The following is a 25,214-nucleotide window of genomic DNA, read 5'->3' as shown; positions in this document are numbered from 1 at the left end:
ATGTAGAAATTGTAAGTGTGTGTTCAGGACATAGTTTGGGTGTGGCCTGGGTAGCTCATTTATCTATAATGGGAATTTCATGTATGACCTAATATTTCCATGCTTGGATTTGCAGCTGCTCCTTGGTGTGTGTAAGTTTTTCAAAATGCTATTTTCAGCTAGCCTTTTCCAGGAAAGATTCATGAAGGTATCCTTTTTAATTCCCTGTTTATTTTCTTTTCCAATCTGAAAACAAAGATCGTAGCCTCTAGTCAATTAAGAGAAAGGGATTGGGATTTATATATCGCCTTTTTATAGTTTTACATCCACACTCAAAGCGGTTTACATATAGGTACTTCAAGCATTTTCCCTATCTGTCCAGCATTATATAGATAGATTTTCAAAATGGCTCACGTGCACATGTAAATATTGATATGTGTACAAGTCTGTTGTGAAATGCCAACTTTTATATGTTCTTTCATTGAGTTTTCCATGTGTAATTCTGTAGAATAGCTGCTTCCACTCCACATGTCGACAGATACACATGCGTTCCTGCAGGTATTGTAGAAAAGACTCTAGCAGATCCTTTTCTAAAATACTACTGGAATAGAACATGACCTGATCTGACCTGACCTGGACCTCTCGATTCCACCAAAGTAAAATCTCTGTGTTTTAGGAAAATTATGCTCTTTGTTCAGCCTACCTCAGAAGACATTCTTCATTGTTCTTGCCCAGAACACTTGCAAAGTTCCATCCTTGCTTTGTGCCATTACAGTACTGTTCTGGGAAGCCACAGTACACTACCCTGTCGGAATGTATGAAAGGAAATATATACAGATATTTCATGGGGGGTTTTCATGTTGAAAGAAAAACCCCTTAATCAAATGTGGGTAGCTGTGTCAACCACAAAACCTAAAAAGAATTGCTAGGTAATGTTTATCTTACATAATGACAGTGGGTTTTGTTATGCTGCTGTCTCGTCAACGTAAGATGCTTAGTTATTACCCTTACCTATTTGAACATAAAGGGATTAGTACCAAGTGGTGTACCTCTTATAGCTGACATGTATAATGAATATGATAAACAGAGAGATCGTGGTCTCTGAAGAAGAATGTTTATGCTTTGGCAGTTTCTCATGCATCCTGTGGTCTCATAACATTGCCAGTATATTGCAAGTCAAAAACGGCATTGGACATCATTTACATACAGTATTATGTGCATGTATGCAGTGTCAAAGTTCCTAATAAATAGGGAGAATCTCACCCTGTTACTGGAAGTGGTAATTCTGTATAGCCTGTGTCCATAAGACATTGCAGACCCATCACAAATCAATATTTTGGAGGAGACTCCACCCTACTAACTAGAGAGAAGCAGTTGGCTTCAGGGTTGTCCCCAGGTATGAGTCTGATAGCTAGTTCAAGGATTTGAGGGCATCAGAAGTAACACAGGTTCCATTTTGCCCAGCAAATGCTCTGTTTGGCTGACCCAGTGCCTAGAGTAACTGGAGGGTTAAATCTGCCATTGCATGTGTAAGAATTTTTGGCATAACTTATAGGTATTTTTTTTTTTTTTTTTTTAATTCTTTGATCTGCCTCCGATGACAAAGATCATAGGGCTGGGCAAGCAGAGAGACCTTGCAAAAGTTTCCTGTTTGTTCCATACTGCCAAAAGAATTATTTGCCTTACCTCTGTGGCTATAGTTTTTCCAGATTTAACAGAAGGTAGTATGTTAACCTTCTAAAATGTATTACAGTTAAATAATGGTACCAAAAGATAGGCATTAATTAAAAAAATATAAAGATAGCACCCAGTCAAAATTTGATTCAATATATTTACAGGTGACGGCTTGGACAACAGTGTAGCTTCCCCCAGCACAGGTGATGATGACGATCCAGATAAGGACAAAAAGCGACATAAAAAGCGCGGCATCTTTCCCAAAGTAGCCACAAATATCATGAGGGCGTGGCTGTTCCAGCATCTAACCGTAAGTGAATTTTAGATTGTATATCTGTGAAATTAACCATTGACAGTTTCATGGTGGTGGTCGAAAACAACATTCTAAGTCCTGAGTTTTTTTACCCTGTTTAAAAGTGAGCATTGAGATGGCAACATTTATTTCTAGAAGAGGTGGGAAAAAGTCCAATTTTAGCAAAAACAGTTTATACTAGTAAGGGAGGGGCTAGAACTTTTTTGATGGATGTAAGCTGATCCCCCATATCTTCTGGATGTTCTTGGTGGTACTCTTGCTTGCTTATCGTGATTTCATTATTTGGGTGCAATTGTAGTATGATGAAAATATGAAGTCTTTTCCTATTCTGGCAAAATGAGTCAGAAAGGCATATTTTTTATATAGAGAAATGATTTTGAGAAAGTTTAAGGGATTGACCTGCTTCAGAGCAAATATTTAATTTTAGCTGCTTATTGTAGATGGTAATACATTTTTTTTAAATTCAGTTGCCGCAGTCCTTGTTGGCCACAGAGGGAAAGTTGTCACTGTACTTAAAACTGTGAAGGGAAACAACAATATGTAATCAGTTCTTCCTGTGCTTTCCCCAGTGACTTGTTGGAGAGTGTAATAGTTCATTGTCCGAGTGACTATTGTTGTTTCAGCCACAGTACAGGAGGTCTCAATGAGATGAGGAACTGAGATTATTAAACATTTTATAGGTGTGTGGGATTCTGACTCCATTGGTAGGATATCTACTGACATTTTTGTGCTATGTATGCCTGTTTGTTTATCAGTGTGGAAGATTACAGTATAAAATAGTTATGTAATAATTTTGTTAATGGTAATTTTTGTAATTGAATAATGCTGACTTAATAAGGAATTTTGAAAGCAATCCCTGCAGCTATATTATCCTGTTTTGAAAATGCTGTACTTCTGGTTAGTGAGAAGTCTGTTTTAAAATGTTTTGCTTACTCTTAGTTCATTTGGGGCGGGTTTGGCTTCCTGGAGATAAACAGACTCTGAGCTTTCCCAATATATCTAAGGTTGTAAATGGGGATATTCAGCCCACTATGTAGTGTACATTAAAACACTAAAAAAAAAAAAGTTATTTGGAGCACTCAAGAGGCACAGCTCACATATATACTCCATTATCAGGCTTCAATCCACCTCTTCTCTTGCCCACAAAATGGTATTCTAGTCACCTGGATTCATAGCTTTCTTTTGCCTCACTGAGGCCTCTATCCCAAACATAGAAACATAGTAAATGACGACAGATAAAGACCTGAATGGTTCATCCAGTCTGCCCATAAGTTATACCCATTAAAAAATACATGATTAAATTAACTTGTCTCTTCTTTGATATTTCTGGGCCATAGACTGTAAAGTCTGGTATTGTCCTAGGTTCCAAATGCTGAAGTTGCCGTCCAAGCTCACTCCAGCCTATCCAACCATCCTGTTGTTTACATAATATCTACCGTAAAGTCTGGCCAGTAGCAACCTCATGTTCCAAATTAGTGGAGTTCCCATTGATGCCCTCTCCAGCCCATCCTACTCCGAATCACCATATATTGAGGACAGACCATGCAGCTCAGAGCATGAGTAAATCAAGCCAATCTCCTATTTGTCCATATGGATCTCATTATTTCCTATAGAATGAAAAATAAAATGTTTAATTTTCTTTAACTTCTAGGAACTAACCCATGACACACTATTTTGTTTTACTCTTTAAAATTCTTCTGGAATGGAGTTGGAAAAAAAAATGATTCCAGAAAATGCAGCAGTTTTTAGCTTCTTTGAAAGAAACGGTACCTAGATGGTCACAGTGGATCACGACACTTGCCTGTTAGAATACAGTATTGGCAGTTCCCGCTGTTCATACTTGTTTCTTCTGATCTTCATATTCCCCCTCTCCTCCTATTCAATTTATACATCTTTCTCATAATCGCTAATAGATATATAGTGCCATGATCTATCCTGTATACCCATGCTCACACCCATAGATAATGCTCGTATTTTGGGTGCCATATTTAGAATCCAGTGGATAAAGAACAAGTATTCTGTGGTTGATAACATTTTTTTATTTCAACAAATGTTGGACTTGCATACCTGCAGTTTCTAAAGCCCCTAATTTAATCTATTGCAAAAAAAAAAAAATCTGACTTAATTCATTTTATTTTGCTTATATGAGTGCAGGAATTTTCCCCATTGATTTCTATGGTGCCAGGGCAGGTTAGTATTTTGTAGTACATAAAAGAAACAGTGTAGAGATAGAAAGGTAATGTATTTTTGTTTTCCTGTCCTTAGAATCAACATCATGGACCGAACATGATCGGTGTGTTCAGTCTTCCTTTTTCTATAAAGCATTGATAGCACCAGAGCTACTTTGCATGTCTGAGAAAACCCATGCATAATACAGTGAAGCAGCTAATGCACTCTGGAACTGAAATGCCTCATTAAAAATCCATTTTGAACCTATTTGACCACCCATGCATCCCGTCCTCTAGCTTTAAAGGTACAGATATTTGTATTTGCTAGCCTCTCCTGGTAACTTTTTTCCCAGGTTACTTTCTGGACACATAATTGTTGAAAGATCCCATAGATTAAGATGTTTAAAAGGCATAATATTTATTTTAGAAACTAATTAGTTCTTTATAAAATAATTTTTCTTTGAGATGGGTGACAGAGCAGTGTTTCTCAACATGCGGTACACGTACCCTTGGGGGTACATGGGTCACCTATTGGGGGATATGTGGCCTGGATGCCGCCGGGGATCCCTCCCTGTCTGTCTGCCCGCACGCTGCACCAACCCCTACTCCCAAAGCTGACCCTCACCAGAGCGAACATGCTCCATCAGCAGCATCTTCACGCAGGGACGGGCAGGGCACATGCATCGACTCACACACTGCATGTGGCCGGCACACAAGCCTTCCCCCTGGCATCAATTCTGATGTCGAAGAGAAGGTTCTGGACCAGCCAAGCAGCAATTGGCTAGTCCGGAACCTTCTCTCCAACGTCAGAATTGACTTCAGGAGGAAGGCTTGTAGGCCAGCAGCATGTAAGTCACTGCACGCTCCCTGGCCTGTCCCTGTGTGGAGTTGCTGCTGGATGTTGCTGATGAAGTATGTCGGCTCAGCGAGGTGGAAGGGTCAGCTTTGGGGGTGGTGAAGCGGGCGAACAGACAGGAATGGATCCCCAGCGGCGGCAGTTTCAGCAGGGGGCAGTCAGGGATGCCCAGCAGCACCTGCAACTTCCATGGATGGGTCAGCTTCGGGGGGAAGGGGGCATGGATTTGACACAAAAGGAAGGGGCATGGACATGGGGGCACTAACTTGGGACATAGGAGGGAGGGAATAGAAAGGGAGAACTGATGGGCTTGAGTATGTGAGTGAGAGATGGTGCACATGGGGAAAGGAAAATTGGGCATAGAGAGAGAGGAGTGAGGTAGAGATGCATGGGGAATAGAAGGATGAGAGGGAGAAATGTTGGATATGGTGGTAGAGAGGGCAGATTGAAGGGTTTGCAAGGGGGAGGAATGTTGGACTTAGTGATGGAGGGAGAAATGTGGCATTGTGCTGGGGAGGGATGAAAGAAGGATAAATGGGCATGGGGCTGGTAGGCAGTGGTGAAAATGTTGCACATGATGCAGGGGATAAGAGAGGGAGAAATGTTAGATGTGGCAGTAGAGGGGTTGGGAAACATGCCTGGATCTCTCGACAGATGGACAGTGAGAGAGGGAGACATATTGCTAATAGGGTGGAGGAGAGAGGAAGAAAAGTTGGACTCATGGAGTGACAGAGAGAGAGATGTTGATGGGGGAAGGGAATGGGTTCCGGAGGAGAGGAAGCGTGCAGGAGGCAGAAAGAAAGAAATATTGGAAATGCAACCAGATACTCATGAAATCACCAGACAACAATGGTAGGAAAAATAATTTGTCAGTTTTGTGAATTTATATCTACTGTCTATATTTTGCTCTATTTTTCTATAGTTGTTACTGATTGCATATTTTAAAGTCATCTGCCTTGATCTCTTTGAAAAAAACCCTGAATATAAATGATAATTAACATTTTCTGTGCGCACAGTATGCTTTGTGTTTTTTTTAATTTTGTGGTTACCATAACACTGGAATTTGCACCACGCTCAGATTGCTCACAATAAATACACCAACTCATATATAACGACAAAAAATGGGCCATAGCTTTATTTTCATTAAGAACAAACCTTAATAAAATCAACTTATCAACATTTTCAAAAAACAGTGTAGCTTATTCTCAAAATTCTGGAGCTACTCGGTGTCGAACTAGCTCCTCTTCCAAAATTCTCCCCCATTCCCCAATTCCTTTACAGCAAGGCTCGCGGTGCCGCAGAGTCCAGCCGCCACCCATGGCGGTATCGCACATGAGCAGTTACAAAAATTAGTCATCAAATCTGTTGCATAGCCACACTGATCCAAAATTGTTTCCCCAACATAGCATTTTTCCGCCAATAAAACTGCGACAAACCCAACCCCACACCCAAAAAACAAAACCTGCCAAAGAGAGGACCCCAAAAAGAGGGACGGGAAGGGTGGGACAATTTTCCCCACCAACCCTAACCTTCCCACACTCCCTTCATACCCTTAATGCTCCACTGCCCGCCAAATTCTCTTCACAAAATTCCTCCAATCCCAGAGCCCCTTCCCCAGCCAATCCTCACTCTCCCTCCTACCTATCTCTAACCTCTTACTTCAACACCCCTCCCCTTACCTAACTTGCCTAACAACCCACTATCATTCTTTGACTTTCCTGCTAATATTAATTAACCCTTACCCCCCAATCCAATCTTCGCTGGCTCATCCAGCGTTATAAGCCCGCAGATTAATCTGCAAGCCATTTTATTTATTAATAAGATTATATTGTGTGTACATGAAAAATGGATGGAAGAAATTGGTTGGGGGTACTCGGTTAGTATTTGTTAGGCCTAGGGGGTTCTTGGCTTGAAGAAGTTGAGAAACACTGACATAGAGAATGAGGCAGTCTTATAACATCATATGGGTCACTTGTCCCACAGATTATTCTGTGAGAAGTCTCAGGGACCAAACAGCTGTAGTTTAAGCCTTCAACAATCCCAGAATGTTTTATAAGGCTTTTACTAGATCTGGGTTCATTTTTGCCTTTTTTCTTTTTTTTCCCACTGGTTCTGGTGAAACTTTCCTATTGTTTGCTTGACCATACAAGCTTTTTACCCGGTGCTAATTTTTATTTATTTTTATTTTTATATACTGCCTGCATTTCAGGTTAAGTAGTGAGTAGGATACCTTTTATAACATCAATTATAAGGTGTTAATTAACAATTATTGATACTGATTAAGCCAATTAATCAATTAAGTTGTACACACACATTGGCTGTGTGTAGTAATGTGCACGCACAACCTTAGGACCATATACAGAATTTGGAGGTATGTTTATTTATGATAGGATATACTTTTCTCTTAAACTAAGTACTGCCATGTTCTATAAATAGTTGTTGCTGTTTTCCATTGAAGCCACACTGAATTTTTCCCATAGCCCTTGTAAAGAATTTTACATAGGCACTCTAATTGTCATAGTAGTATGAGTATAGTCATGATAACCATATCCATACTGAGACAGACCAAAAATCCATCACGTCAACTATCCTGTTTCCAGCAGTGACCAATTCAGGTCAGCAGAATCTGGCAGGATCCCACAAAAGTTAAATTGATTCCATGCTTCTTGTCCCAGGAATAAGCAATTGATTTTCCTCAAGTTCACCTTAATAATGGTCTATGGACTTATCTTCCAGGAACTTGCCCAAAACTTTTTAAACTCTTGCATGCCAAGTGCTTTTACCACATTCTCTAGCTATGAATTCCAGAGCTTAATTATACAGGTCTCCCTCCATATTCGTGGGTTTGGCACGTGTTACTTGGGTTATTGTGAGCAAGTGTTCCATCAATAGTGCTTTTCTTAAAGAAGTCAGGCCTACCAGTCTGTCGGCAGTGGACTAAAACTAGGCGTGGATTTGGCTGTTCTTTATGACATGGAGCTATTTGGAGCACTATATATGGGAGATTCTGAACACCGAACAGCTTAACTGTGTTACTCTTCAAAATGTGACACCTCAAAAATGGTTATTCAGTCCTTTGACCTAGTGTATCTGTAGGAATTTATGGAATAAAAACATTTTGCATTTTTGTTAATAAACAGAGAAACACTGGTTATAACTCAGTTTTAAAGCTGTGACCACACCAATAGATTGAGGATATTTTTGCACTGTTTGCTTTGGTTGCTGTAGTTGCAGATTTAGTTAGCAATATCACTCCAACTTCAGTGTTTACTTTTTATTGGCAGGCTACATCAGGAATGTGTATTTATTTAAAACTTTTTTTTCTTATTGAAGAGGGAGATCCTTTCAGGGCAACTTCTTATATAGAAGTCAAAGCTCTCAATGTGCCAATTATGGGCGAGTCACAGTTTTAGAGAGACTGGGAAGAAATTAACTGCTGTGAAATCCTTTTCTGTATAAAGTAGAAGGGTAGATGAGAATATAGTGGTTTGTGTAGTCTGTGTGAATTAAAATTCCTGGTGTTTGCCTTATCTAGTGGAGCCTTCTGTATGCTATATCCTGTACAAAACATATTTTAATATGCTCATGTTTAGATTAGTCTATTATCTTTAGGCAGTTGAGGACCCCAGAAAGTAATATAAATGTTATTGTAAATGGAGACAACTTGATGAATACCTATCGCACCCAATCTGAACTTTGCAACCAATTAATATTGTATTTACTATTTTTATTGTTCATGTATGTTTATTTCCTAAGTTTTATATGTTCTTAACAATTACACCTTTTTAACTACCATCAGTTCTTGATGGCATTATGTTTCTCTTTAGAAAGTTGATTATGGGGTAGAGAATGACAGGGGGGGGGAATTTGTCCCCATTCCCGCAAGCTCGGTCCTCGTCCCCACCCTGTCTCCATGAGCTTGGTCCCCATCCCCGCAAACCATCTGATCCCATTCACATAAGCCTCAAATAGTTATGATTTTATACTGAACTTATTTTATTAAGTATAAAAAGAAACAATATTCTATCGTTTTATAAATCACAAATAGTACAGAGCAAGGATCAACAAAACCCTGTCTCCCCTCTCTTCCCCATCACAAATATTCCCTCCACTATCGAGAAAACTTAAGTCAAATTACTACAGAATGCTACATAGAAAAATCAAACTAACAGAATACTTCAGTTACACATGGCAGGAATAGTGTTAGGGGAGTGCAACTAGGGCAACTACCCCCTGTTCAGAGAGAGCTCTAAGCCAGCTGGAAGCTAAAGAAGCATAGCCTGAGCTTTGCAGTCCCCAGTTATATCTAACACCAGCTCTAGCAGGAAACATATTTCAAATCTGATATATTCTAATCACAAAATAGAAAATAAAATTATTTTTTTCTACCTTTTATTGTCTCGCCATTTTATTGTTGTTGGTCTCAGGCGCTGGTCTCTTTTTTCTTTTGTCTTCTCTTAACTCACCAGGGTCTCCTGACCATTTGACATTTCTTCTTTCTCCATGCTCACCATCCATCTTCTATCTCTGTGTATATATTGTTCCCATGTTCAGCGTCTTCCCTTCTCTATGTCTCCTATATGTCCCTTTCTAGTATTTCCCTTGTGCCCATCTCCCTACCTTCATAATCTCTCCATTCTATGATGCCCTCCCCCTGTGTACAGTATCACTCCTCTATATCCCTCCTGTCCAGCATCTTCTTTCTGTGTTCTTATTCTCCCCCATGTTTAGCCATCTTCTCTCTTTCTCCATATACCCTCCCATGTCTAGCATTACCCCTCTGTGTTCATATACCATCCCCATGCAACATTCCTCTTTTTGTCCCTGTTCCTATGCTCCCATTCATGCCTATCTTCCCTCTTTTTGTATATCTCCCTGTGTCTAGCTTCTCCCCTCTATTACTCCCTTACACCAATGCATATCTCACACTTTCTCTTTCCTCCCTTCCTCCTCTAGGTTCAATATTTCACTCACTCTTCCTTTATCCCTTTGGTTCAGTTTTTCTCTTTACCTTTTCTTCTGCACCTTTCTCCCTTCCCTCTAGCCCCCTTCCCTTGGGTTCAACACCTCTATCCCCTCCCTTCAGCACCCAGGTGTGGGTCTGGCACCTCTCCATTCCTTCTAGCTCCACTCAACCCACCACATGGGCACAGCACCTGTTTTCCTTCTCCCCCCCCAATCCCCAGACCAGATCTAGTAACTGTCACCATTCTGCTCCAGACCAGAGCCAGTAACTTTCCCCCCAGCCCCAGACCAGATCCAGTAACTGTCACCCTTCCCTTCAGCAGCCTAAGGAAACTCCTCCCTCCTTCACGGGTACAGAAGCAGCCCCTCTCGTGAGTCCAGCAGCCCTCTTCTCTCCCTCACTATCGTGGATCCAACAGCCCTTGCACCCTTCATCCCTGACTCCCCCAGTGGTCACCGATCCCCCTCCTACAACCCAAGGATGTGCCCAGCCTGTATGATAGATTCACATGGCTCACATACATTGACACAGCAGAGCAGAGGCAAACTTTAAAGAATACTGCGGTGAATGTCATATTAAAAGTCCCAGGTACAGATGTCACTATAACTTGCTTATATTGTATAGTGAGCCCTCCAAAACCTACTGTACCTGCATAAAGACGATACCTGCAGTCATAAGGGCTATTGTTGTGGTGTACAGGTGGGTACAATAAGTTTTGGGTGGATTTTGGAGGGCTCACCATACAATATAAGGAAGTTATGGTGACATCTGTACCTAGGACTTTTAATATGACATTAACTGCTATAATCCTTAGAGTGCCTCTTCTGTACTCAGAAATGATCAGCTGTCTATGATAGTTTGCTAAGAATGCTGGCTGCTTGGATGTCAAAAAAACTTGCTTTTGTGCATTTTTCTTGTGGACATCATTAACGCACCCCTCCCTTAACTTCCTCCCCCCCTTCCCTTCCCTTTCTTTTAAGATTGTTACTCCCCACCTCCTTAAAGCTTGTATGCATCTTCTCTTAAATGCATTGTATATATTTACTGTATGTACTGTATATAATCTTTTCCCTCACTTAAATTGTAAACGTATAACTAGTTTGAATTCATGATTGCTTTGTTATTTTCCTCAATTTCAACCGCATTGTCTGTATTTCATCTAACTGTTGTGAACTGCCTAGAACTCCCTGGATATGGCGGTATACAAAAAATAAAATTATTATTATTATTATTATATTCCATAATGGCCAAAAATGATAGACATATTAAGGGCCCAAGCATCTAGATAATTTATTTTCAAACAAAAAAGTCGTCTTGCAGTTTTGAAAATGAACATTTTCTCTATTGGATTTCTGGACATCTTTCCCATAATGTCCAAACTCAGACGTCTTATGAAAATGCTCCTCCACATTTCTAGTATTATTATTGCATACTTTTCATTGAATGACTTTTTATATCGTTGTTCTTGTACATAATTAAAAAGTCAATAAAAATTATTTTTAAAAAATAGAAAAAAATATGTTATGCCAATATTCCAGTCACATTTTGTGACTCAAATATAATTAGTTTATCAAAGTGATATTGTCATAAGCACAGAATGAATGAGAAGTTTTTGATTTTAGACTTCAACATTTTTTTTGATAAACTCTTCTTTCCTTAAGAAGGGTAATTATCGCACGATATGCACCTCTTAACATGTGTTAAATGGCAAAAAAATACATTATTTTACCATAATGCTTGTTAGAATAAGTTACTCCAGGCTGCATAAAAATGAGATGCAAAAATTGTATATGTATGCAAAATGTCTTCTTATTTCACAAGTTGAATAATGTAGCTTGTGTCCAACACAGCAAGCTGTATTATTTATGAAAAAATAATCCCAACCAAAAGATAGCCTGTGAGCATTTAGCTGCTAACACACATCCTGATGCTCCCAGGTACCATCTTAAAGGGGCCATAGCTGTATAAATAGTGTCCGCCTACTACTACTACTCTTAATTATTTCTTGAGTGCTACTAGGCATACACAGTGCCGCACAGTCACGAAAAAGATAATCCCTGCTCAAATGATCTCACAATCTAATCAATCAAAGACAGATGAACAGGATGCCAGGGTAGGGGTTACAGTTAATAGGGATGGTTAAACTACTGGCTAGGGTGGTGAGGAGAGGACAGTGAAGAGTAGGGTTATAAGTTGAAAGCTATCTCAAAAAGATGGGTTTTCAGCCTACTTTTGAACAAGGTAAATGAAAAGGATGCAACATACAGACCCAAATAGTTTATTCCAGGTATACGGGGCAGCGAGATGAAAGGAACAAAGTCTGGAATTGCCAGTGGAGGAGAAAGATACAGATAAAAGCAACTTATCTGAGGAACGGAGTTCTCAGGGAAGCGTATAAGGAGAGACAAGAGAGGAGAGATACTGAGGGGCTGCAGTATGAACGCATTTTTAGGTTGGTAATAGGAGTTTGAACTGTATGCAAAGGCGGATAGAAAGCTAGTGAAGTGATTTGAGGAGAGGGCTAACATGAGCATAACAAGGTTGGCAGGAGATAAGTCATACAGCAGAGTTTTGCACAGATTGCAAGGGGAAGAGGTAGTTCAGTTGGAGAACTGTTAGAAGTACACTTCAGTAGTCTAAGCATGAGTTTACAAGGATGTGGACAAGAACAGAACCTCCCCCAAGACAGCCTTCCAAATGCTTGTCCAAGGCCCCTAACCCTTCAAGACTCCATAGACTCTACTCCCACCATCTGGATCTACCTGATGCACTTCCTTATGATCCAGTTGTACAAGATAGGAGTAATCTTCAATCAATCCTACCCCTTGTGTCTTCAGATTCAAAATTATGAAGGTGACCCTTACTATTAGTCTTATGGTCCTACTGCAAGAGGTCAGGTTGCCATAGGAGGGGAGTAGGGCCACTATTTAAATAGCTCCAAACCCTTTAAGTAATGATCTCAATTGGGCCATGTGTTAGCAGCCTGGTGCTTTCAGGGAGCAGAATAATATACTGATCTTTTATGAGATTGATCACAATTTGCATTATTCAGTTGCTGTGGAAGTCATCAACATAAAGATCTGAGTTACTGCAGGTTAGGGACTCCAATGGTAAATTAAGTTATGGTAAAATTCCATATCTTACCTCAGTTTAGCAACTTCCTTCCTAAGGGGCCTTTCCAGATCAGTTTGTAACTTAAAGCATGAAACTCCTTTAAAAGATAATAATAATAATAACAATAACAGCTTATATACCGCAATACCGTGAAGTTCTATGCGGTTTACAAAAGATTAAGTAAATATACAATTTGACTGACTTCAAGAGGGATAGAAGAAAGAGAATTAATAGGACAGGAAATTCATTGTTGAGGAAAAAGTGATCAATAGGACAAGTTAATCGCTATTGAGGGGAGAGAGATGAGTGGATCAGTTGTCTAGATGCTTTAGGAACAGGTGTGTTTTTATTTTTATTTTTTTTTTAATTTTCACAGGTGTGTTTTTAGACGTTTCCTAAATTCCTCATAAGTAGTGGGCAAAAGTACCGTAATTGTTCTAGGTCTTTACCCCAAGATGCTGCTTGGTGTGAGAGAAGGTGTTCATGGTGTTTTTTCAGTTTGCAACCTCTCACTGGGGGGGGCAACGAAGTTGGAATGAGATCTTCTCTTGTGTCTGTTGGCTGAGAAGGAGAAAAGGTCAGTAATGTATTTAGGGGCAAGTCCGTATAATGCTTTAAAGCAAAAACAGGCAAATTTGAACTTTACGCTTGCCTCCATCGGCAGCCAATGCAGCTGCCAGTAGTAAGGTGTCACGTGGTCAAATTTCTTTAGTCCAAAGTTCAGTCTAACTGCTGCATTTTGCATCAGTTGCAGGCGCCGCATATTCTTTTGGGAAATTGCTAAATAGGTGATGTTACAGTAGTCAAGTAGACTCAGTACGAGGGATTGGACTAGGGTTCTGAAAACCGATGTATCGAAATAAGCTTTAATGGATCTGAGTTTCCAGAGAGTAAAGAATCCCTTTCTGATTAAGGAGTCTACCTGGTCTAGCATGGTTAGGCATTGATCCAGAGTTACACCTAGGTATCTTTATGGTAGGCTGGATAGGGTAACTAAGGTTATTGATACATAGTGGCAATTTGGTGTCAAGCGGAGAAAGTCATTTTTTCTGAATTGAGTTTGAGCCTAAAGTTTGTCATCCATTGCTCCATCACGTTTATGGCTTCTGAAGCTTTGGGAATAGTTTCAGAGACAGAATTAGTGAATGGGATGATAATCGTAAAGTCATCTGCATAACTAAATAGTTTTACCCCCAGCTGGGTTAGCTGCATGCCCAGTGAGGACATGTAGACGTTGAAGAGCAATGGGGATAGTGGAGACCCTTGTGGCACACCGGATGGATTGCTCCAGGTGTCGGAAAGCTCATAATTAAAACGTACCTGATAGGTGCGATATAAGGAAGCAACGGAACCAGTTCAGCACCTTATCCCTGATACCAATGGCGTCTAGGCATTGCAGCAGTTTCACGTGGTCTACTAGATCAAAGGCAGAACTCATATTGAATTGCATAACCAGAGCATTAAGGCCCCTACTAAACAGTAGGTGCAAATTGTCTAAGATAGCTGCAATTACTGTCTCAGTACTGAATAGCAGTTTAAAACCGGATTGAGTTTCATGTAGGAGAGAGAATTGATCAAGGTAACCCATCAGTTGGGTGTGTACCAATCCCTCCATAATTTTTACAATAAACGGAATGGATGCTACCGGTCTGTAGTTGGATATTAGGGCTGAGGATACTTTACGATTTTTTAGAATTGGGGTTATTATAATGTGACCATTGTTAGAGAGGAACTTCCCATTTTTTAGGTTGTGAGCCAAGTATTGCATCAGCGATAGTTTAAATTCTAAAGGTGCCGCTTTCATGATTTCTGGGGGGCAAGAGTCCAAAACGCAATAGGATCTAGAGTATTTGTTATATAGTCTGATGTAATCATTCCACTCTAAATCTTGAAAGGAGCTCCAGATCATGTTGTCACGGATACCAGATTGAATAATTTCCTCACTGAAAAAAGCACTTGTATTACTTGGATAGTTTTAAAGTTAGTTTATATGAGAAAAAAAGCCACTCGATATTTAAAGTGATTTAACCAGGCAGTGTCACTGAATATGAGCTCTAACTGCCCTTACACTATCCCTGTAATGCTGGGGCAGTCCATGGGCAGGGTTTGGGTTGAACCTGGGCAGAGGTGGTACTTAACCAGTTAGAGGCAATATTCAGACCATTACTGTAAAAGGCTGTCCTAACTTTTTTTTCACAGAGGTAACCGTCCACCAGTCTGAATATCAAACTGGTGACAACTCCAGCCTAAGGGATTCCTGCTGCCCTTTCCCTCCCTATCTCAATCCCCCCTTCTACACTTCGAAGTCATTAAGCCCCAAACAAAGCCCTCCCACCCCCACCCATATGCCATCAGGTCTACCTTTTCTATCCCTGGTGGTTTAATGAGGACCTACAGGCAGTGCATGTGCTGGTAGTATTAAGGCAAGATTGACTAAAATGCACAAATGCTTTAGTTTGCAGTATTAAACCCATAGCACAAAATGGGATTTGTGGTTAATGCGTTAATAGTGGTAGCATACTTTAGTAGATCTAGCCTTTAGTGAGCTAAAGTAAAATATTTATCTGAAAATGAAAATGAGGGGGAGGGGAATATCACAGCGTTATGAGCACGGGGTGGTTTCACATTGCTGAGGTTCTCCTGCTGAGTCGGCTGGGACATTTTTGTGCCTATATTTTAAGCAGATAAGTGCTTTGCACCAGCTTTATTTTATTATGATATTTGCATGGATGGGGACATAGAAGTATAATGACAGTCCCCCAATTTTCTCATTAGCGGCTTGCATGCAGGAGGTTTGGGCTCTGAACACTTCACATATATACATATTTCATTGGTTAAATTGCATGATTTATGTATATTATTTAATTGATGGTTTTGGAATATATCCTATATATTTTTTGATATTTTGACTTGAAAATGAGTAAACATAAAGGATACTTTTTTTTAGTTTACTGATGTGTGCTGTTCTTTGATTGTTTTTTGTTTGTGCCAGTGAGGAAATAGCAGTAAACTGTAATTCTATGAACACAATGCTCTTCTGCTTTTACAGTACATCTGCAGCCATGCTGGCATGCCAGCTAATTCCAAATGGACATGAACATTTGGAGTTAATCCCATTCCCAATTTTTTTTTTTTATCTTAGGTCTGTACACTTTCATGTAAATAGTTTTGGTATACACTAAAATCTTTGAAACTAGGCTAAAGTACAAGTCACCATCACCCACAACAGGTAATATAGTGAGGTACCAGGGATCTCAAGCGTTCACAGCTAAAAGCCCGATATTGGTTTCAAGGCTAATAACTACAAAGTGAGCTATCATTGGTCCCATACACTCGCTAAAATTTTTTGTATTATTTTATAATACTTTATATGATTTATCATCGATAAGCGCAGTAAACACTACTCCCAACTAATAAACTCCCCTTCTCTAAACAGCAAAGCACTTTTTAGACTAGTTAACTCCCTATTCGACATAGACTCTCACAAACGCTCCACCTCCGACCTCCCTCCCTCCGCAATCACTCTAGCCGACCACTTCGCGAACAAAATCCACACTCTAAAACTGTCTCTTTCAGCTCACAGCCCCGATCCCCCACTCAACCTACGCGCAGCAGATACAGAAGGTTCAATAGCCGACATGTCCTGGACCTCCTTTGTAAATCCTTACTGGAATCTATTCCTCGAACTTTATTCTAAATACGCCAATTCCAACTGCCTATTAGACACTTGTCCTCCCACCATCATGAAATGCGCCCCCCCATCATTCAAAGCAGAACTCTTCAATTGGGTATCTCTATGCCTGTCCACTGGACACTTCCCGTCCGAACTTGGCCACATCCTCATTTCCCCAATCCCTAAACAACCCAAGGAGCCAATCTCTTCCATCACCAACTACAGACCCATCTCCAACATACCACTCTTCCAAAAACTCATGGAAGGTCTTGTCAACAACAACCTTACGAATTACCTCGACAAGTTCAATATTCTTCATGACTCCCAGTCCGGTTTCCGCCCAAATCATAGCACCGAAACCGTCCTAGCTGCCCTGACAAATTACCTCCTCCACCTGTTCTCACTGGGTAAAAGCGCCCTGATACTTCAATTCGACCTGAGTTGTGCCTTCGACCTGGTCGACCACGACATTATGCTCAACTGCCTTGACTCCATCGGCATCTCCGGACAGGTAATAGATTGGTTCACAGGCTTCCTAACAAACCGTACCTACCAGGTCCACAGTAATGGAGCCTTCTCCCACCACTGGCGTAACCCTTGTGGAGTCCCACAAGGCTCTCCCCTATCCCCCTCCCTATTCAATATTTACTTGACCCCTCTGGCACGAAGCCTAGCAAACTCTAACCTAAAATCGTTCATATATGCAGATGACATCACCATCATTGTCCCCATTACCTCACTCACTCTAGAAACGGAAAAACTCATCGCATCTATCCTCACCAAGTTAGAACTGTGGACCTCAAAACTCAAATTAAAATTGAACTCTGAAAAAACCAAAATCTTCCTAGCGAGTCCCAACCACAAATTAACAAACACTTCCCTCAGATTGAATGGGCTAGATTACCCTATCTTACCCACCATAAAAATCCTTGGAGTCATCCTGGACCGCACCCTAACCTTCGATGACCATACCAGTGCCCAGGTGAAAAAATGTTTCTGTACCCTCTGGAAACTGCGCACCATCAAACGCTACTTCGACCACCAAGCCTTCCGTCTACTCGTTCAATCTCTGGTATTAAGCATATTAGACTACTGCACCATTATTTACCTGGGATCCTATAAAAATACCATCAAACGTCTTAGAATAGTCCAAAATGCGGCCGTCCGCCTCATCTATGATCTCAAAAAATACGACCATGTTAGCCCCTACTACACCAAACTCCATTGGCTTCCAGTAGAGGCAAGGATCATCTTTAAGTTCGCCTGCCTCTGTTTCAAAACTCTTACAGGATCTTCCCCAATCTACTTGTCTGAGCACCTTGAAATAGCAGGCCCCTCTCGCACACGAAACGCCCACCTATTCACCTTTCCCTCCCTAAAAGGCTGCCTCTACAAGAGATTCATTGATAGAACCCTAGCATTCCAAGCGGGCAAATGGAACAATTGCCTTACCGCCCTCATCTCCAACTCCTCGCCCTACCACCTGTTCAGGAAGTCACTAAAAACCTACCTCTTCGACAAATTCCGCTAACGCTGCCTTCCCCCCTTCCCTGCACCCTCCTGACCTCGACATGCCTCCATTCCCTCTGACTACGCCCCCCTCCCAAGCCACTATGGCCTCTCTTTCTCAATCTCTGTTTTATCTAATTGCCCTGCCTTTTCATTGCCTCACATTTAACATCACTGTAAATGTACCACCGCTATAACATGTAACATCGCTGTATACGTACAGTCTCTTCTTTAGTATATGCCTTTTTATTACTGCTATTTATGTAACATCTCTGTAAATGTAACAACACTGTAATATGTATCATCGCTGTAAATGTACAGTCTCTTCTATTGTTAACCGCATTGAACTTCCATGGTATTGCGGTATACAAGAATAAAGTTATTATTATTATTTAGTGATTTTCTATGCCATGCTTTCTCATTATAAGATTTAATATAGAAATACTTAGCTTCAATGTGTAATCTTAATGACGGAAGATCTCCGTTTCGCTCCTATCATTATACAAGAGCTTCGTCAGGACAAGCGCCACAGGCAGCACTGTAAATAAAGCATATAATTTCACAAAAAGTCACTGATTTATTTAATCAAAATATCACTAATTTATTGAATCAAAATATCATAAACACTTATGCTAAAAAAGGCTCCATGGAGATGCCTCTAGTTATACTCCTATACTTTCAAACAGTTAAATTCATATAATATATTAAGCTTCCCCAAAAAGGTTTCTTTAAGATATAAATTACAAAACATTTCCCATAGTCTTAATCCTATTGATAATTTACAAAATGTAATAGACCCAAAGCTTTCAGCTCAATCTACTACAGGAAGAAATCAACATATAGGATCAACGTTCCTAGCATACCTGTTTACACCACTGGCGCTACAAAATCACATTTGTTGAAGAGATTAGCGTCATAAAGACACGAACATTACGGTATCCAGCTCCAACTAAGAGCCTGATCGTAATAGTTTTGGTATAACATTCTAAATTACAAAATAGAGAATGACACGGTGACAAAATTCATCACCGATCCCATCCCCTGTGGATAACTTCGGGGTAACCATCTCCATGTCATTTTTTAAGGAGAGAGTTTGAATGGGCACAACCACTGCCCCTCAAGGTTGAGATAGACACTAAAGAATGACATGGGATGGTTTCTCGTGGTTATCTGCGGGGGCGGGAATGGTGTTGAATTTTGTTATCGTGTCATTCTCTATTACAAAACTCTGAATACTTAGAGGAGGAAAGAGATATAAAGATATAATGACTACTGCGGATGGGCCATTTGGCCTTTATCTGCAATCATGTTTCTATGTTAAGTCAACATGTCATACTTTACAGTACAGAAGAAAACCAAAACAAGGGGTAAATATTAATAAGCTGGGGGGGAATATTGTATGTATTATCACTATAATATCATCAACCCCACAGAAAGTACTTCAAAAATATTTTACACATAATTCACTAATTTATTGGGAAAAAATTTTTTTTCTTGTGTTCATAAGAAAAGAAATTGTCAGGTGTAAACAAGCCACCATCCCTTGTAGCTTGTTCAAACAGAAATTTGTGTCAGTAATTAATAAAGACAGTCCACTGCATGCACTAAATTCAATGTAAGTAATCCACTAAACTGGAAAAGTACTTATCTGAAAAAATTAAAGCTTTAATCTATGCTGAGTTTGAAACATTTCCTTCACCCCCAACATGGTCCATGTTTCGCACTGCTGCCTCAGGTAGACTACAACATTACATTGATTTTATAATCCAGCCACCTCAAATGTTCTTTCAAAATGGCGAGCAGTTATACCAATAATGGAAGCTAGTGTATCAGGACCTAGTTGCTGCAGATATGTACATAATGTACAGTATTCTATAAGTTATATCCATAAGTTTGAGCCTCACCTATGTGTATACCCCCCTAGTGAACATGCTTTATGTAAGTTAAGTGGGTATTTACAGAACAGTGTTTAGGAGTTATTCTGGCTGTTGTGCATATGTTTGCATAGGTACACATATACTTATACAGCAGGAACAAAGTTGGTTTATTCTGTTTCAAAAAGTGAGGCTTCATCAAGAGCCAACTGAATATTTTGTGGAGTGCACACAGTATTTCTGCTTTCTACTGGAAACTGCAGAAATTCATTGAGTGCTTTGACATGAGTGACAAATAAAATACTATTTTGATATATATTTTTTTATTGGCATGTCAATACAAAACAAGAACAAAAAAAGAACAAAGTGCTGTTATTTATAGGTCAGGAAGAAGGGTTTATTCATAGAGCAGTGTAGAGCAATAAAGAATAGGTATATTGAGTTTCTTTCTCAGCCTAATTAGACTCTCTATGGGGACAGTTTCAGCTGACCAAATAGTTAGGCCTGTGTTGGAATATTATATCTTTCTGAATCATTTAGCATGTTACTTTTGAAAATTTAGAAGACTGCAAAGAGTTGTGTCATTTTTTCCTTCGCATTCTGAACTTCTCCCAAATTCCTGCTCATGTGCACGTCTTACTCCTATGCCAACAGAAACACCAAACAGTGGTACTAGACTTTGAACACACAGACTTCCCAAAATCAGAGCTCAAATTATGTTCACTGTTATTCTAGTTGCATGAACTAGCTAACAGTAGTTGGTCATACAGAACACCTTCCGTAAGATTTTCCCTCTGTCCATATGGCAACAACTCCAGAGAGCTACTTTTCTCAGTTGGCTTCTGGAGATATAGGAAAGTGCTTATGCAGCTATTACTCACCAACATGGAATCTAAAATGTAGTTTCTCTAGTACAGTAGGTGGAGAACAGAGCCACAACTTGGGGGTAGAGTTGCTTTAAAGCTGGAGACAATAAGCAGAATCTTAACAAAAAATGTAATTTCAGTAATTTAATTTGGTGAAAAAAAAAAAAGTAATTTTAGTTATGGTTCCGTAAACAGTGGTAATGGTGGCATTTCAGTAAACAGTCCCTTCAAATTTGCAGTCAGATGCTTCTGTTTTCTCTTCCTGCGTGGTTAATGCTTGCAAATCTACATGCAGAAAAGACCAGTTTATGATGCAATCCAACACCTGACCTATGACGAGAGTGCCAGCTTCGATGTCAAATGGCTGTACTTGATTTTGTATTGATTTGACCTCTGCATCCCACACCTTCTTGCAGATCATCGATACACAATGCTGCATTCCCTGCTACAACTTAAAAATCATCTGCCTCTAAACATGATTGCTGTCAGTTATATTTGCTTTCTAGTATAACATCTTTGAACTACGAACCAACTGTGTACAATGGAATCCAGGCCAATATCCTAAAGCTTCAAGACAGATTTCCTCATGACTTCATCTCAAAAAAGATATAGCGGAATTAGAAAAGGTACAGAGAAGGGTGATGAAAATGATAAAAGTTATCGGGCAACTTCTTTATGAGGAAAGGCTAAGTGGTTAGGGCTGGGGCTCTTCAGCTTGACGATGAGACAGTTCAGGGGAGATATGATAGAGGTCTATAAAATACTGAGTGGAGTGAAACAAGTAGATGTGAATCGTTTGTTTTCTCTTTCCAAAAATACTAGGACTAGGGGGCATGTGATGAAACTACTAAGTAGTAGATATAAAAGAGACCAGAGAAAATATTTCTTCACTGAGTGGGTAGTTAAACTCTAGAATTTGTTGCAGAAGAATGTAGTGAAAGTGGTTAGTTTAGCAGGGTTTAAGAAAAATTTGGATAATTTCCTAAAAGAGAACTCCATAAGCCATTATTACAGTGTCTCACAAACTTTGCGAAGCTGCAGCACACTAAACATTGTGGCCGCGGCTCAAGGGCATTCAGAAGTGTTCGGTCGTTGATGTGATGATGTCATGTGCATGCATGGTGTCATCATGACATCCACGCATGCATGAAGGCCCACCAGATGGGGCCCTGAGCCACCACTGGAGGAGTGCTGGAAGGAAACAAGCGCAGAGAGAAGGAGAGGCGCTTTCTGACTGCCTATAGGATGTGCCTCTCACCGTGAGAGGCACATCCTGTAGTCAGTCAGCTGGCGCCGGTGCCTTTCCTCCTCCCTGGCATCTCGTGCCTTGGCCCACAGTTTGCGATACACTGCATTATTAAGATGGCTTGGAGAAATCCACTACTTATTCCTAGGATAAGCAGCATAAAATCTGTCTCACTCCTTGGGATCTTACCAGGTATTTGTGACCTGGGTGGGCCCCTGTTGGAAACAGGTCGCTGGGCTTGATGGACCTTCGGTCTGTTCCACTATGGTAACTCTTATGTTCGTATGTAACATACTTCCATACCACCAGTATAAAAAATAGAGGGTGGGAGGGAGAAAAGGCAGGGAAGCCACTGCACCCACTCCTTTTCTTTAAATTCTGATTGTTGAATTTTAGAAACAATACACTATCCAAATTTAACATCCACTTCAATCAAGAGCTGGTATGTGAGTGTTTTTACACTTTCCATCAGATTTTTACAGTTTGAATAGAACTCTACATTTACACATCGTCCTCAGTTTCTCTAATTATGATCTAGAACAGGGTTGTCCAGCCTCGGCCTTCACCAGGTCAGGTTTTCAGGATTTCCCAAATGAATATGTATGAGATTATTTGAATATTATTTGATTATTTGAATGCAAATAGATCTCATGCAAATTCATTGGGGAAATCCTGAAAACCCAACTGGATTGTGGCCCTCGAGGACTGATGTTGGACAACCCTGATCTAGACTGTATCAACAAAATAGGCCCAATACACTACCCCTAGACTCACCTGTATTCTCCTCTATTCTAATAAAACAAGTATTCTTAATAGGAGCAAGAAAAGCAACCAAACAGTACAAACTTAGGATACGTGCAACATATATGGTCTGTTCCACAATCCACTTCTGGATGTGACAGAGAACATGTCCCAAAAGAGGCTTCCAAATTCTTTGGAATGTCTTACATTGAAGCTTTGTTTTTTTCCATCCACTGCCATCCTTTCCGTAGTCAATGGCTGTTTCATTTGCATTCTCCATTGTTGGACTGTAGTAGCCTGAGCCTTTTCCAGTTTATAAATATGCATTTATAAGCAATCAAAAGGCCTTGTCTCAGAAACCTTCTTGGTCCTTTTCCTCCAATGTCAGACAAAAACTCATGTGAAGGAAAAATGCATACACTTAAAAGGATAGAACAATAAGAACAAATATCTTTCCAAAATCCCTAAATCAAGGTACAGTGCCTAAACATATGTCCCCAAAACCCCTCCTCCCATGCATTTAGGTCATTCACCTTTTGGACACAGAAGGGAAACCTTTTATCTCCCATGATGATCATGCTCTGTGCATGATGCCCTGCTACTCATTTGCCATCAACATACCACCAAGGCTATGAACAAACATCCATCACCTACTTGGTACCCATGTAATGCTTTTTGAGATGATAGGCAGTCTCATACCACACATTCACTTCAGTCCATCTGCCTTTTCCTTATGTAAGAACTCGATGTTTATTTGAAAGCAAGAAGAAGACAATAAGTTTAGTGAACCTAAAAATTGTTGGTGTTGACAGCGTATTGCCATTTTTAAAAATATCAACAAGTAAAGTGCTGCCAGTCTATATTTTTCATTAATATTATATTATAAAGCATATCGCAGGTGCATGATATAAAAGTGCTCAGAATTTTACAAGCTGTTCGCAGGTTGCCTGCTTTTCGCAAATATACTACTTTTTGGGAATAACATTATAAGTTAGTCCTTCGTTTATACATTTCCCCTAAGAGGGCTTATCTTGCTGGATTCCGTGAATCAGCTGACTGTCTTCGTTGTCAGGCCCCAGCGTTCGTTCCTTTTGGGAAGCCATATTTCTCTTTGTGGAGCGCATTTGAACCATTACTATTATACGTTCTCCTTTGTTTTTATTTGGAGCTGTACCTCATTTTTCCCCCTCGTAAAAATGGGGTTGCTGCCTTCCTCAAGTGGACAGTTCTTATTGCTTTGAAATGTATTTTATTTAAATGGCTTGATGGAGAAGTGCCCGATTACTCACTCTGGCGGTGCCGGATGATTACTCTCCTGATGTGGGAGCGCCGGTATGTGCGGAACTTTTCTTCCCTCTCAGGGCGCTCCTTTCAACGTACTTGGGAGCCCTTTTGGTCTACTATGACTCCATTGGCTCGTAGCCCTTTGCTTAACTGCTAATTTACTGTGTTGTTATATTATTCTGTTCATTTTCTGTATACCTGTGTATTTTATACTAAATCATAGTTCATTTTTGAGGTTGTATTTGGAAGGAGGACCGGGGGGTGGGTAAGAGGGATGGGTATGCTGTGGTGAGGTTTTTGATATAACTTGAGCTTGTTTTTTTCCTGCATTTGATGCTTTTTATTGTCTGTTTGCTGAGCTCAATAAAATATATTTGAATATAAAAGTGCTCGGAGAATATGGCAATCTGAGGGGTCCTTTTATTAAGGTGCACTAGCCTTTTTAGCACACGCTAAATGTTAACACGTCCATAGACTATAATGGATGCGTTAGCGCGTAACGCGCGCTAAAACGGCTAGCGTGCCTTAATAAAAGGACCCTTGAGTCTCAGATTTCCATGTCCTCTGAGTACTTTTATATCATGCACCTGTAATATTCTTTATAATATAATATTAATGAAAAATATAGACTGGCAGCACCTTACTTGTTGATGCACTGGCATTTGCTCCAGCAGTGATTATTTTATTTTTCTCCTCTTTTTATTTTATTTTTATTTACTGTAAAAATGTAGGAAGATAGAGGGGAAGCACAGTAGAGGGAGGTTCTTAAATGGGCTCTTCAGTAAAAGAATAAAAAATGATCATATTTAGCATAATTCACTACAAGGTTGTATCGGTTTTATATACACTTCTTCCTCATTTTTCACGGGGGATACGGGCAGAGCCGGACCGCGAATGGCGAAAAACCGCAATTATCCGGCTCTGACCCACCCCCACCTCTGCCGCCTTCCC

General features: G+C 40.1%; 1 protein-coding gene across 6 annotated transcripts in view; it reads left to right on the top strand.

Moving 5' to 3' along the window:
* The window catches only part of MEIS1 (Meis homeobox 1), a 374,507-nt gene that overhangs the window by 186,965 nt on the left and 162,328 nt on the right, over window positions 1-25,214 (top strand). For all 6 annotated transcript variants that reach the window (XM_033938659.1, XM_033938662.1, XM_033938661.1 and 3 more), the window contains exon 8: window positions 1,818-1,963. In XM_033938659.1, coding sequence (XP_033794550.1) covers window positions 1,818-1,963 — 146 coding nt within the window. The remainder of the gene's footprint in view (window positions 1-1,817; window positions 1,964-25,214) is intronic.

The sequence above is a fragment of the Geotrypetes seraphini genome, chromosome 3 (genome assembly GCF_902459505.1).
Source record: "Geotrypetes seraphini chromosome 3, aGeoSer1.1, whole genome shotgun sequence".
Taxonomy (NCBI): domain Eukaryota; kingdom Metazoa; phylum Chordata; class Amphibia; order Gymnophiona; family Dermophiidae; genus Geotrypetes; species Geotrypetes seraphini.
The sequence above is the reverse complement of the archived record's forward strand: the minus strand, read 5'-3'. Positions and strand labels throughout refer to the sequence as shown.